Below are 12,008 nucleotides of genomic sequence, written 5' to 3'. Positions count from 1 at the left end.
TATTTAATTACAAAATTTAATTCCTTAAAAATATTTCATATGATTTTTATAAGCTTTTAATACTTTTAAATTTATGTAGAAAAATAATTTTTACACATATTTTTAGAATCAATAGGGAACTTTCAATAAATTATTATGAAAACATTACTTTTTTAAACTGTTTCATATTACTATTATTAAAAATTTTAGAAATATTATTCATAAGGACTTAATAAAACCGACCCCATATTGAACTTTCATTATTCAATTATTTGAAGATTAATAAAAATATAAAATCGATATTAAAAAATCCGACCTAAAAACTACAGTAATATATTAAACATAAAAAATATAAAATAATCATTTTTAATAGATTTTTATTCTTTAGTAATCCTAAGATTATAAAATAGTAGTTGAGCCTAAAACTTAAGTAGGAAAGTTTATTTTACATTTAATTGGGCCTCTGGTAATCTGTAAATTATAAATAATTACATCGCATGCAATATATTCGTGATATTTTCTCTTCAATCTATAATATCATATAAATATTTATAAAATATACGTATACATATAATATTAAACTCGTTAATTTCCACGCGTACAATATTTTTCATGAATTCCCAGAAAATAGTTTTACTAGACAGATATTCAAAATGTCTACGAGAAGAAAGACTATAACAATGTTTATTTGATAGAGAGACTATATGAAAAAACAGGTTGCTGAAAAATACGCTTTTTTATACATACAAGCGTTTGTTTTTACACTACTTCCCAAAAAGAAGCACAATGTATTTAGGGTGTACGTATGTTTGTTCCATCGTAGCAACTCAACGGGGCTCAACCGATTTAGATATATGACCCCACGTTGAAATCCTTACAATACCGGGAGAGTCAGGCTATATATATTCAAGCGACTCACAAGGAAAGGGAAATAATCTGGAAACTAATTCTAGAGCTTGAAATAAGAAAAAAGTTCATACAAACATATGTCCGAAAACGCTTTGTTAACCAGTTTCAGGTAGCGAAAAATTTCGCGCAGATTTCAGTTCCCCCGGTAAAATTTCAGTATATCAGAAGTAAATGTGTTGGTTTCTTATGTTTTATGACCTGAAAAATCGAATAAAACAGATCCCAGAACTGTATTCCCCGTAGTTTTCATGATATCTAACTTAGAATGATTCGATGACGAAAATATTTTTTTAATTTTTGAAGAACAATAACTTTGAAATTTCTAATAAATGCCTAAATTGTATTATCAAAACGTGTAAAAAGTTTTATTCTGTGAAAATTGATTTAATAAAGTCTATGAAAAACAAAAAAAGATCAACTTTTATAAATAACAAACTGAACATAAAAATATTATGAATTTGTAAAAAATTAAAAACAGCTGTTGTTAGTACAACAATAAATTTAGACCTTTGAAAAATTGAAATATTTTTAATTTACTTTTTAAATATCCTATATCAAAGAGAGATGTTTGACAGCAACGTTTTTTTTTTTGGCTGTCTTGTTTTTTAATTTGTAATATTTATTTATACATCTGCTCGTTTCATTTTCTATTAAAACTCTTAAAAAATTATAAGAAATATTGAAGAAATTCATATTTTAAAATGTACTTAATGTGATATAGCGAATAAAATGTAGAAACTATGATTTTGTTTTATAGATCGTTTATACAAGTACTAAGTAAGTAAATTATTTCATATTGTTAAAAGTTTGAAACAAAATAATCTTTTTTTTTTAGTTGATTTTCAGGTTCAACATTTACATCTAACAAACGTTTTGAGAATATTACTTGTACTTAAATGTAATGTTGACATAAATACACAATTTTTAAATGGAAATACCTAAAAAAACTCTTATGACTATTTCACTAAATAAGACATTTTCTCAAAAATTAAATTTATTCGAGTAAGCATTCGGTAAAGCTAATATACAAAATGTAAATAAATTTCTAAATATTTTTCAAACGTAATCTTTTTTAAGAATAAACCCTTTTCTATCGTTATTAAAAAGTAGTAACTAAAATCCCAAAAGAAAACAAGTATACTTTTAAAGAATTTATAGGTTAAATTTACAGAAACCATAGAATTAGTGAAACGAATAAAAACAAATGACGTTTATCGAGGTCGAAAGAAAAAAAAACGGAGGAAGTTTTTTTAAGTATTCTTTTTTATAGGCCTTCTTAATGTGTAAAAAAAATTATGTCTGAAAACGATATTTATGTTATAAAGAAATAAAAGTTGGTTTTACCCAATTTTTATTGGCTTAAATAATGTATGACGTAGCCAAGATTATTAATATAATTACATTATGTTATGTAAGCCTGGAAATTTAACTGTTACAAAGCACAAAGATTATCTTTTTAATAGTTACAAAGAATATAAAATGTTAGTTTTAAAAAAATAAATACTACTATATTACTACTAAATAAATAACTACTACAGTTGTTATAGAATATAACTGAAAAGTTTTTACAAAAAAAAAAAAAAAAAAACGCCAAAATTGGGAAGGGAAAAGAAAAAATATTTATTGCAAAATAAACAGGAAATATTTTTAGAGATAAAAAAGGATAATTACAGACCAACAGAGCTCTATTCAGAGAAATAAAAAAAATATAAAATAATGAAAAAATCTTCTACGACCTTTTCTCGTAGATCATCCAAATTAACCGACACTAGATGCAGTTGCCATATTTGAATGCACACACACACACACACACACGTCATCGTTATTTGGTTCAGAAGATCGTAACATATAGGACACACATCTTAAAAAGTATTTCGACTTCATGGATGTTTCTTTCCGGAGTAAGGTAAGATTTTATTTTTAAAATGTAACTTGTGAAATTATTAAAAAAACTTCTCTTTCTAAACGATTGTCTTCGATTTAAGCTTTAAATTTCAATTTATAAAACCGCATTTAAACATAATCAAAATATATATTCCTAATTTTATACATACATGTATAAAAATTGAAACCCTCCGATAGCGTAAAGTAATAGAGTTAAAAATATATCCGCTGTTTGAAGATGTTCTTAAGAAGGGGTCAAAAAATAAATTTTGATTACACTTGTAATTAATAACATTTGATGTGTTATTACTTTATCATCATTCTACGTTCTACAAATAAATATAATAGCAATATAATATAATAGAAACAAACAAAACAATACGTCTTATGTGAAGTCAGTATAGTAGAAGAAAAACTGTTGTTCATTTACGGCCGATTAATAACGATTATCGACTTCGACGTGTTACTTTAAAACAATAACAGAATAGCGTGTATAAAAGCAATGTATACCGTATTTATTGTTAAATCAAGTATTACACTTTACCAAACAATGAAAAATTAGTAAATACTGTATTTCAAATATTTACCAGATTCTATTAGAACAAATTTTAAATAAAATATTAACCTGATTTTTTTTTTTTGTAAATAAACATCGATTATAGATTATTTTAAGTGAAAAAATATGTTATTTGTTTGTGCTAATTTTTTGTTGAAACAATATTGTTTTTCTAAACTAAAAATTAAGACTTTTCGAAACCCGATTCATTTTTTTTTTAATTTTATTTACTCCTTTACATCGATCGAACGTAAAGTCGTTTCTAGTACATGAATGTAATCTTTGGTGGACCACCGTATGCTTACCACCATCTAAGAACTCCTCATTAATAATAATTACATATTTATTACGATCGTCAGGTGTAAAAGTTAAAACATCTCTATTTCCTTTCGTCATCCAGATTTCCTTCGATGTGAAAAAAATTGTTTGCCTACGCTGTAAATCAGGTGTTAGTAACTTATTATAACATACTATAATAACAATAACTTATTGTATCCGCTAATATCGATAACATATATTACGTCTATAACAGAGATAATGATTCCTTTACGAAACACTATTTTATTAAAAACTTTTAAATTTTAAATGGCTATAAAACGTTTCGATATGTATTATACACGAAATCGACACTATGTATCACTTACGCGGTCGAATAGAAAAACAGTAAGTGTGAATGCGTATTATGATTCATGCGGTAAATCATACCGTTCTTCTTTTTTTGTACACAAAAAACGGATTAAATATTCACGGAAATAATAATGTAAGATATAAGAACATAACACGTAAACAAAAAATTTAATCGATTAATTTAAAGTAGTCTATTATAATAAGTTTAAAAATTTCACATAAATTTTTTTAACCGAATGCTTTATCCGTTAATGAGTGTACGCTGTTTGGAGTGATTAATAAAAAAATAAACATTTCGGGATTACAAAAATTTCCGCTAAGAAACGCCTTATTTATAAAAAAATAATGGCTTTAAAGATGAGTTTACGATGATTTTGAATGTGTATAAAGGTTCCCCTTCTAAATATTAGTCGACTATCACTCGATAATCAGTACAGGATTAGTAAAAAGTTGAATACTCTTATCCTCTTATCTTTACTTAACTTAATTATTATCCGGGGGGGGGGGGCTACGAATATTTCAATGCATTGAAAATAATTTTTCAGGTAAAATTTTTGTAAATTTTATACAAGAATTATCTATTATTTTATGTTAAGTTAATCCCTCCATGAATTCTGGCGCTAAACAGAATTACTTACATTCCGCTAATACATTTAAATTTCTTCTAACATGTTTACCTACAATTGATTATTGCTTCAAATCATTATATAATTAACCTTTAAAAAAAAAACCATTATCGTGATAAAAAAAGTCACGAATCTAATTTCTATAACATACAACTTAATGAGTCACTTCTCAGAAGTGAATTTCATACATTTTCCAAACAAAAAAAGAAACTTCCGAAGATAATATATATATATATATATAATACAGATATGTTCTATAAAACACATTAAAATTAAATACAAATATTATATTTTAATGTTTAATGAAAATAAAAATAACAGCTATTTCTTCTTGTTTTTAAATTGAAAAATTCAAATAATGTTGATTGAGTATAATATATATATATATACTAAGCAGAGAATTATAAATCTATTAACGTAATGATAATGTTTGAACCGGTTTTTATGATTTTAAAATTTAAAAAAACTTGCGAACTTCGGCGCAAGAAGACCGATTTTAAGCTATTTTATTTTGCTTCTTTTTGAAAAGGTATAAACTCATTCTAATCTAAATTTTGCAAAAAAAATCTTTAGAAATGAATGTACTGATTTTTAGAGTACAACGCACTACATACGTTCGATTAACTGTTAGTAGACCCAACACACAAACATCAAATTTCAATCCCTCACCTCAGTGACTCACTGCATAAGCGCGTATAAAAAAGACATCACTACAAAGTCGACATAACCCTTAGATAAAAAACACATACCCGGTCATCATGACTGTCACAGTAACGCTACATGAATACGCCTAACAATATTGCTAACAATAGATACCGCACATCTTCAACGTTCCGACTTGCAGCACCGTAACGAACCACTTGCCCACATTTGTTATATCTTAAATTGAGCGTAACTCAAGAACGATTCGATTAATCTTCATCAAATTTTCACAAACACAACTTCAGATACAGCATATCTAAATTTTAATGAAATTGTTCTGGTAATTTTGGAGATATTTGATTCGCAAAACTTTATAAATACGCCTATATATAAATATAAGGAAACCACAATTTAAGTGATTTGTAATTTCGTGCCCCCATACCTCAAAACGTAAAGAAAATTCATTTTTACCCCCACCCACAACCACCATGCGACCGAAAGTAATATCGTATTTTTCTTCGAAAAGTCGGTAAAATGAATAAATCTTAAATATAAATAAAATCATTATATATATATATATATATATATATATATATATGTATAATATATGTTTTATTATATTATAATATAATATACTCGTATATATACACACCTATATATAAATTACAGTCTACACGTATAACAAAAATAAAGATTAGCTGCAATATTCGATTAGCTCTTTACAATTTTACTCTCTGTTTAATTCTAGACAAATTATTTTATAAACAAAAGGATAAAATGCTTTGGAAAATATATTTGTTAAATTGCACTATTTCCTGCACTTTTAAAATCACAATACTGAAGTATTTCTATAACATTTTACTTACAATTGAAATTCATTTTTATTTATTTTTTACATAAATTTTGTAAATTTAGAAAATATAAACCAAGCAACAAATAATATAATGCTTTAGGCAGCTCTTTCATCAATTATTGAATTGAATCGTTACATACAGTGAAATGTATACAGCTATATATAGTTTGTATTTTATCAATTACACTGATAAACACAATTTTTATTTCCTAAGATGCGATACATAATTTTAATGTGTTTTTGATGCTGAAAACGAATATGAACTCAGAATCTTTCTATCACGCACCGACTTATAGTTAGCATTTTAAGCTCCTATTTTATATTTTGTTAGCTCATTTTTTTATTTTTTCACTTTGTTAACATAATTTGTAAGCTATAAATAAAAAATACTAGAAAAAGAATTAAATTATATCAGTCACATATTATGACATCATATCTAATACTGAAGAGTGAGACTTGATTAATCATGTCTGTGCAGGTCAAAACATGTAGCTGAAAACATAGCTGTGTTATTGGTATTAACCACTGGATTTAGGAATGAATTAGTTTTATTCAATCTTATTGCTGTTTTAAGTTTGTTAACAGTGCAGTGTCATAATGTCTCGAAATTGGGTAAATGATATGGATGCCTTTTGTTATGTATGTGGTGAGGTAACCGTAAAATCAAATAGAAAAACATTACACCTTTAATTAAAAAAGCATATCGTTTGTACTTTCAGTGTAAAATTGGTGATCAGGATAAGACGTGGGCTCCTCATATAGTATGAAGTAATTGTTCTGTGTATTTAAGAGGATGGCTGAAAGGCCATCCTCACCAAATGGCAAAGACGAAAGGCTTTGCCATTCGGTGTACCTATGGTTTGGGCGTGAACCAAAGGATCATGTAACCGATTATTACTTTTTTTTAACAAGTGTACATGGAATTTCTAAAAAATTCTAACATACCGTAAAATATCCTTCATGCAATCTGCACAACCAGGCCTGTACCTCACAGTGAAATTATTCCAGTTCCTGAGCCACCTGTATGTTTCGAAAGCAGCGATTAAGAATCAGGCATTACTGAAGAAGACAACAATGATTTTTATTTTGAATTATCTTCCAATATGCCACATCTTATATCACAAGGTGAATTAAACGACTTGGTTAGGGATTTAAATTTATCAAACATCAAGCTGAACTGTTAGGATCAAGACTGCAAGGTTGGAATTTACTTCAAAAAAATACAAAGACTTCGGGCTTTCGAAATCGACAAAAAGGACTTTCTCAGTACTTTATTGATGAAAATAATTTGGTTTTTTGCACAAATACTGATGAGCTTATGTTCCACTTACGACTTGTTCATAAACCTGAGGACTGATGCCTTTTCATAGATTCTTCCAAGTATAGTTTAAAAGTGGTTCTGCTACACAACGGTAACACATATCCTTCGATGCCAATCGCTTATGGTATTAATTTGTAAGAGACATACGATGTAAGAAAGACGTTCTTGAAAAGATAAATTATAAAAAACATAGCTGGAACATATGTGGTGATTTGAAAATTATAGCTATTTTCTTAGGCATGCAGTTAGGCTACACTAAGTAGATGTGTTTTCTTTGCGAATGGGACGGTCGAGCTAGAGATAAACATTATGTTACCAACAACTTAACTCCAAATGGGAAAAATATTATTCAAGAGCCCTTAGTTGAACCCAAAAAAGTATTTTTTCCCCTTCACCATGTCAAGCTCAAATAAGTGAATTGATCAAGGATGAAGTATTTATTTAACTCGATGTTAAATAATGTAGAAAGTGCAGCTTGGGCTTCATTTAAAGACGTTTGCAAATATTTTCTCGGCAAACAAAAATCCGACAATTACCACGATATTGTTAACAAATTCTTACTTCATACAGAACTATGGGATGTAATATGTTTTTGAAAATACATTTTCTCCACTCACATCTGGATTTTTCCCGGACAACGTCGGAGACGTTAAGTGACGAAAACGGTGAACGTTCCCACCAAGACATTTCGGTGATGGAAAACCGCTATAAAGGGAAATGGAATACTAACATGCTAGTCGATTACTGTGAACATTAATTCAGGATGTGCTTGAGGCTATTTATAAAAGAAAAGCATCAGTGAAATTCTAACACAGGTATGGCCATGCAAAATTATAAAATTTACAGATTTTAACTATATTTCCCTTAATTTTTTTTTTTTTTTTGAAGCGTAATTTATTTAAAACTAAGGGTAATAGAAAAATTCTATATACAGATCTGTAATGTACGCAAAAAAGTAATTCAAGAAATGGTATCACACTTAGAGAAACACTAAAAAAAATTCTTTTGTCTATCAGTGTTAAAATATCATCATCTTACACCTTGTATATAACTACTACAGAGACCATAATTTTTTTAAAAGATTTATTATTCATCTATTTTTAATGTTAATATATTTTTGTATTAAAATATAAGTTTGAAAAAAAGGAAAGGTTTGTAATTCTAAGAAAAATTGAATGTAAATTATTTAATGTATGTTGTATATATATATATATATATATATATATATATATATATATATATACACACATTTGAATATATAAAAGCACCCCCTTCACGGCTTCGCCCGTCCTGTACGGTTGCTTGGGTTTCCCGTTGAGGTCAATTTTTATTTTGTGGTTTTAGTCAAGTAACCGGAGGCAGGTACATGCCATTCGCGTCGCAGATACAGTAGCAGTGGCAATGGCTGTCGGTTGGTACGCTGCGCCGTACAACCTCGCACTCCTAAAAAAGTCGAAATTCAGAAAAAAACGAAAATGGTTTTTATATATTTACCTGAAGAGTATTTATAAGCTCAAATCTATTGAATACCTCGTTTAGTATAGTCGGAAACGGGGAAAATTTGCAATCATTTACCAATTATTTTATTTTTCCTCACCCCTTCAAGGACGAATTTCAGAAAATTTAGAAATCTATTTTTATATATTCAAATGAAGATTACACACATCAAAAAAATCAAGTTGATATCTCCAAATTGTTACCGAGAAATAAAAAAAATAAAAAATCCACTTTAACCCTCTAAACTCGGAATTTCAAAACATAGAGAAATTGATTTTTAAAGATTGAAATTAAGAATATACATACAAAAAAATCAAGTTATCTATATTTTTTACCGAAAAAATTTAAAAAATAGTAAATTTCATTGTTACTCTATTTTAAACTCAGAATTTCAAAAACTCCTTTCGTAGTGTGAACTTACACCGTAAGAAGAACGTGCATACAAATTTTCATCAATCTATCTTCAGTTGTTTGTGCTGGGCGTTGATTATGAATCAGTCACGACATGTTATATATGTGTATTATCGCCACATTGCAATACATGCAATTCCGAAAGTAAATCTAAGAAAAAGTGAACTATTTATGATAGAAACTTCATGAATAAAGAACAAAGGAATTTTATTATATTCTATCTATAAAATGGAAAAAAAGGAAACAATATGTTTTATGATAATTTATTTTTAAGATAAACAGGAAATTTTATTTCTTAAGATTCCATATTACCTACAATTCCAAAAAAAGATCCTGATAAGATAAGATAATTAAAAGGGAATAAGAAACTTTTAAAAAGTTTACAAGAATGAAAATAATTTCGTATAATTTTTTATTTAAAAAGTCATATCTTTGAATGAAATTTAACAAATAAAAAAGTGTTTACCCTTTCCAAATTGGATACCTCGTATAATGATATATTTATCCAAAACGGATAGGAGTAAAATTTATATATATATATTTATATACACATCTATATATAAATAAAATTTACATAATAGTTTGGGGGGGGGGCGGGAATAGAATAAAATACCGAATAAGTAGTTAATTAAATTAATATGTAATCATTTAAAAACAACCAATTTAAAAATATTTTTTATCATTCGATCGGTTAACCTTGGTACAGTTACGAACAATAATTAGTAAGTTACTTCCAATTACGTAGAAATATTATTTTAATTAAAAATAGGCTACCCTTATTGACGTAAACAAATTTATAAACGACCAAAAAATTTTATATTAATTTCTTCTAAAAATAAAATTAACAAAAAATTATGCAAAATTAAAGCAAAGTAAACAGGATAAATAAATTAATAAGCAAAAGCAGTGTTATTACAAATATTATTTAATGCAACAAAAAAAAATAATAAGCTAAAATTTTAATTAAAAAAAAATGCTATTAATTTTATAATCACGTTTATATATCTAATTATTTATCTAGAAACTCCCACCTGTCCCGGAGGGGTCAGGATTTGCATGACCAAGAAATCTTCCAAACAGCCGATGAAATAAATCCGCCATAATTATGAGAAAATAATTATACGCCGAAGAACCGACGCCATAAATTAAATTAACTAGCAAAACTATAAAACCTATACACTCTCTCCTTTTCAAAAATGAATCTTATAAATAAACATTAAAATTCCGAATAAATATGTCGATCGGTAATAATAACAAAATAAAGTAAATCATTATGCGGCGGACGCATAGTAATTTATAACTAAAGAAATTTTAACAAAGCGATTACAGTACGAAGATATTCCTACAAACAAGTACGCATAAATACAGCGTTTTACATTTAATAAAATAAATTTTTGTCACATTTTAAAAACATCATATAAACCTGAAGCACCACCTACCCGTACATCATTTTTAAACGACCCCGAAAAAAAAACCATTAAAAACATGTTATACGGTAAGATATTTTTTTATAAAAATTATGCGTATATAACTGTTTTGTACAAATGTTAGATTAAATTAAAAAAATTTTTCACCGTTACGTTTAAATTCAAAATTTTTTATCTAAATTAAACAATACCTTCTTATCGATAATAAAATAATATTAATTAATTAGTATTAAAAACAAAATTACAAATAATTCGTAACACAAAATAATCGATTAAAGATGTAAAATAAGAGAAACGATGATAAGAAATAGAGCGAGCGTGACACACGAAATTGACGTAAAACCGAGTTAAAAACAAGCGAGAGTAAACTATAGCGAATAAGCGATCGGGTACTATCGACGCGCAACTACGATATAAACTGCGACCGGCGGAGAGTCATTAAACGTCCTGGGAAAAATGTAGTTTCAAGTTTTTCTACAAAACACACGTACTGCTGCTTAAACAGGTTTTGCCATGAGATAGAACGGGGAGGCGAGCGAGCTGCCGGTGGCAAGCGAACTAACAAGAATAGGACAAGTTTTAAACAGGTGCTCGAACCGCCGACAGTAACTACAACCGTACGCTCACTAAATGCATAAATATGTATAGCAACTGACAGTATTTTTAAGGTCGCAATGTTATTATTGTTGACGGTCAAAGTACAAAACAACATATTTTTAATTAAAACCTCCGGGTTGTAGTCGCTTACGCTTTTGTAAGTATTCTTCTACGTGTATCATGTAAACGTAACGGCGATTTACATATATCTCTATAATTATTATAAACGGACCGGTTTTTCTCCAGCGAATTTAACTTTTACTACCCGTACCTTCATTAAAATATTATTAAATAACATTATTAATAAATATTATTTAATAGAACATCGATTATTTGATAACAGGTAAACCGTACAGTCGATTAACCGAAAAAAAAAAACAAATACAGACGCAATACATCTTACTCTCCTAGGATATGATGGAATATTATTTAAGAGTAAACAAACTTACCTCCTGCTAAACCAAAAAGGTTAATAGATCTACCGGTGATTTATTTGAACGATTTGCTTCCTTCTAGAGAAGATAATTAAATATCTTATCGTGAATCTCAAACGATTAGTTTGTTTTTATTTTCCGTCCTGAAGGTAGATAGTTCGAAATCCGGCCGGACCAGCAGCTACGTTTATTTCGATGTTGTATTCGTAATTAACAACATATCCCGATCTGCTGATCCGGAGATA

General features: G+C 27.8%; 1 protein-coding gene across 7 annotated transcripts in view; it reads right to left on the bottom strand.

The window, feature by feature from the left end:
• The window catches only part of ACC (acetyl-CoA carboxylase), a 390,006-nt gene that overhangs the window by 224,360 nt on the left and 153,638 nt on the right, over positions 1 to 12,008 (bottom strand). Inside the window, exon 1 of one of the 7 annotated variants that reach the window (XM_075363676.1) lies at positions 10,337 to 10,421. The exons of the other annotated variants lie outside the window; for them this stretch is intronic. Within the exon in view, the coding sequence (XP_075219791.1) occupies positions 10,337 to 10,406 (70 nt within the window). The 5' untranslated portion in view covers positions 10,407 to 10,421. Of the gene's footprint in view, positions 1 to 10,336; positions 10,422 to 12,008 lie in introns of those variants that run through there. 7 annotated transcript variants of the gene reach the window in all.

The sequence above is a fragment of the Lycorma delicatula genome, chromosome 4 (genome assembly GCF_047948215.1).
Source record: "Lycorma delicatula isolate Av1 chromosome 4, ASM4794821v1, whole genome shotgun sequence".
In the NCBI taxonomy this organism is placed as follows: Eukaryota; Metazoa; Arthropoda; class Insecta; order Hemiptera; family Fulgoridae; genus Lycorma; species Lycorma delicatula.
This window is presented reverse-complemented; position numbering and strand designations above follow the sequence as displayed.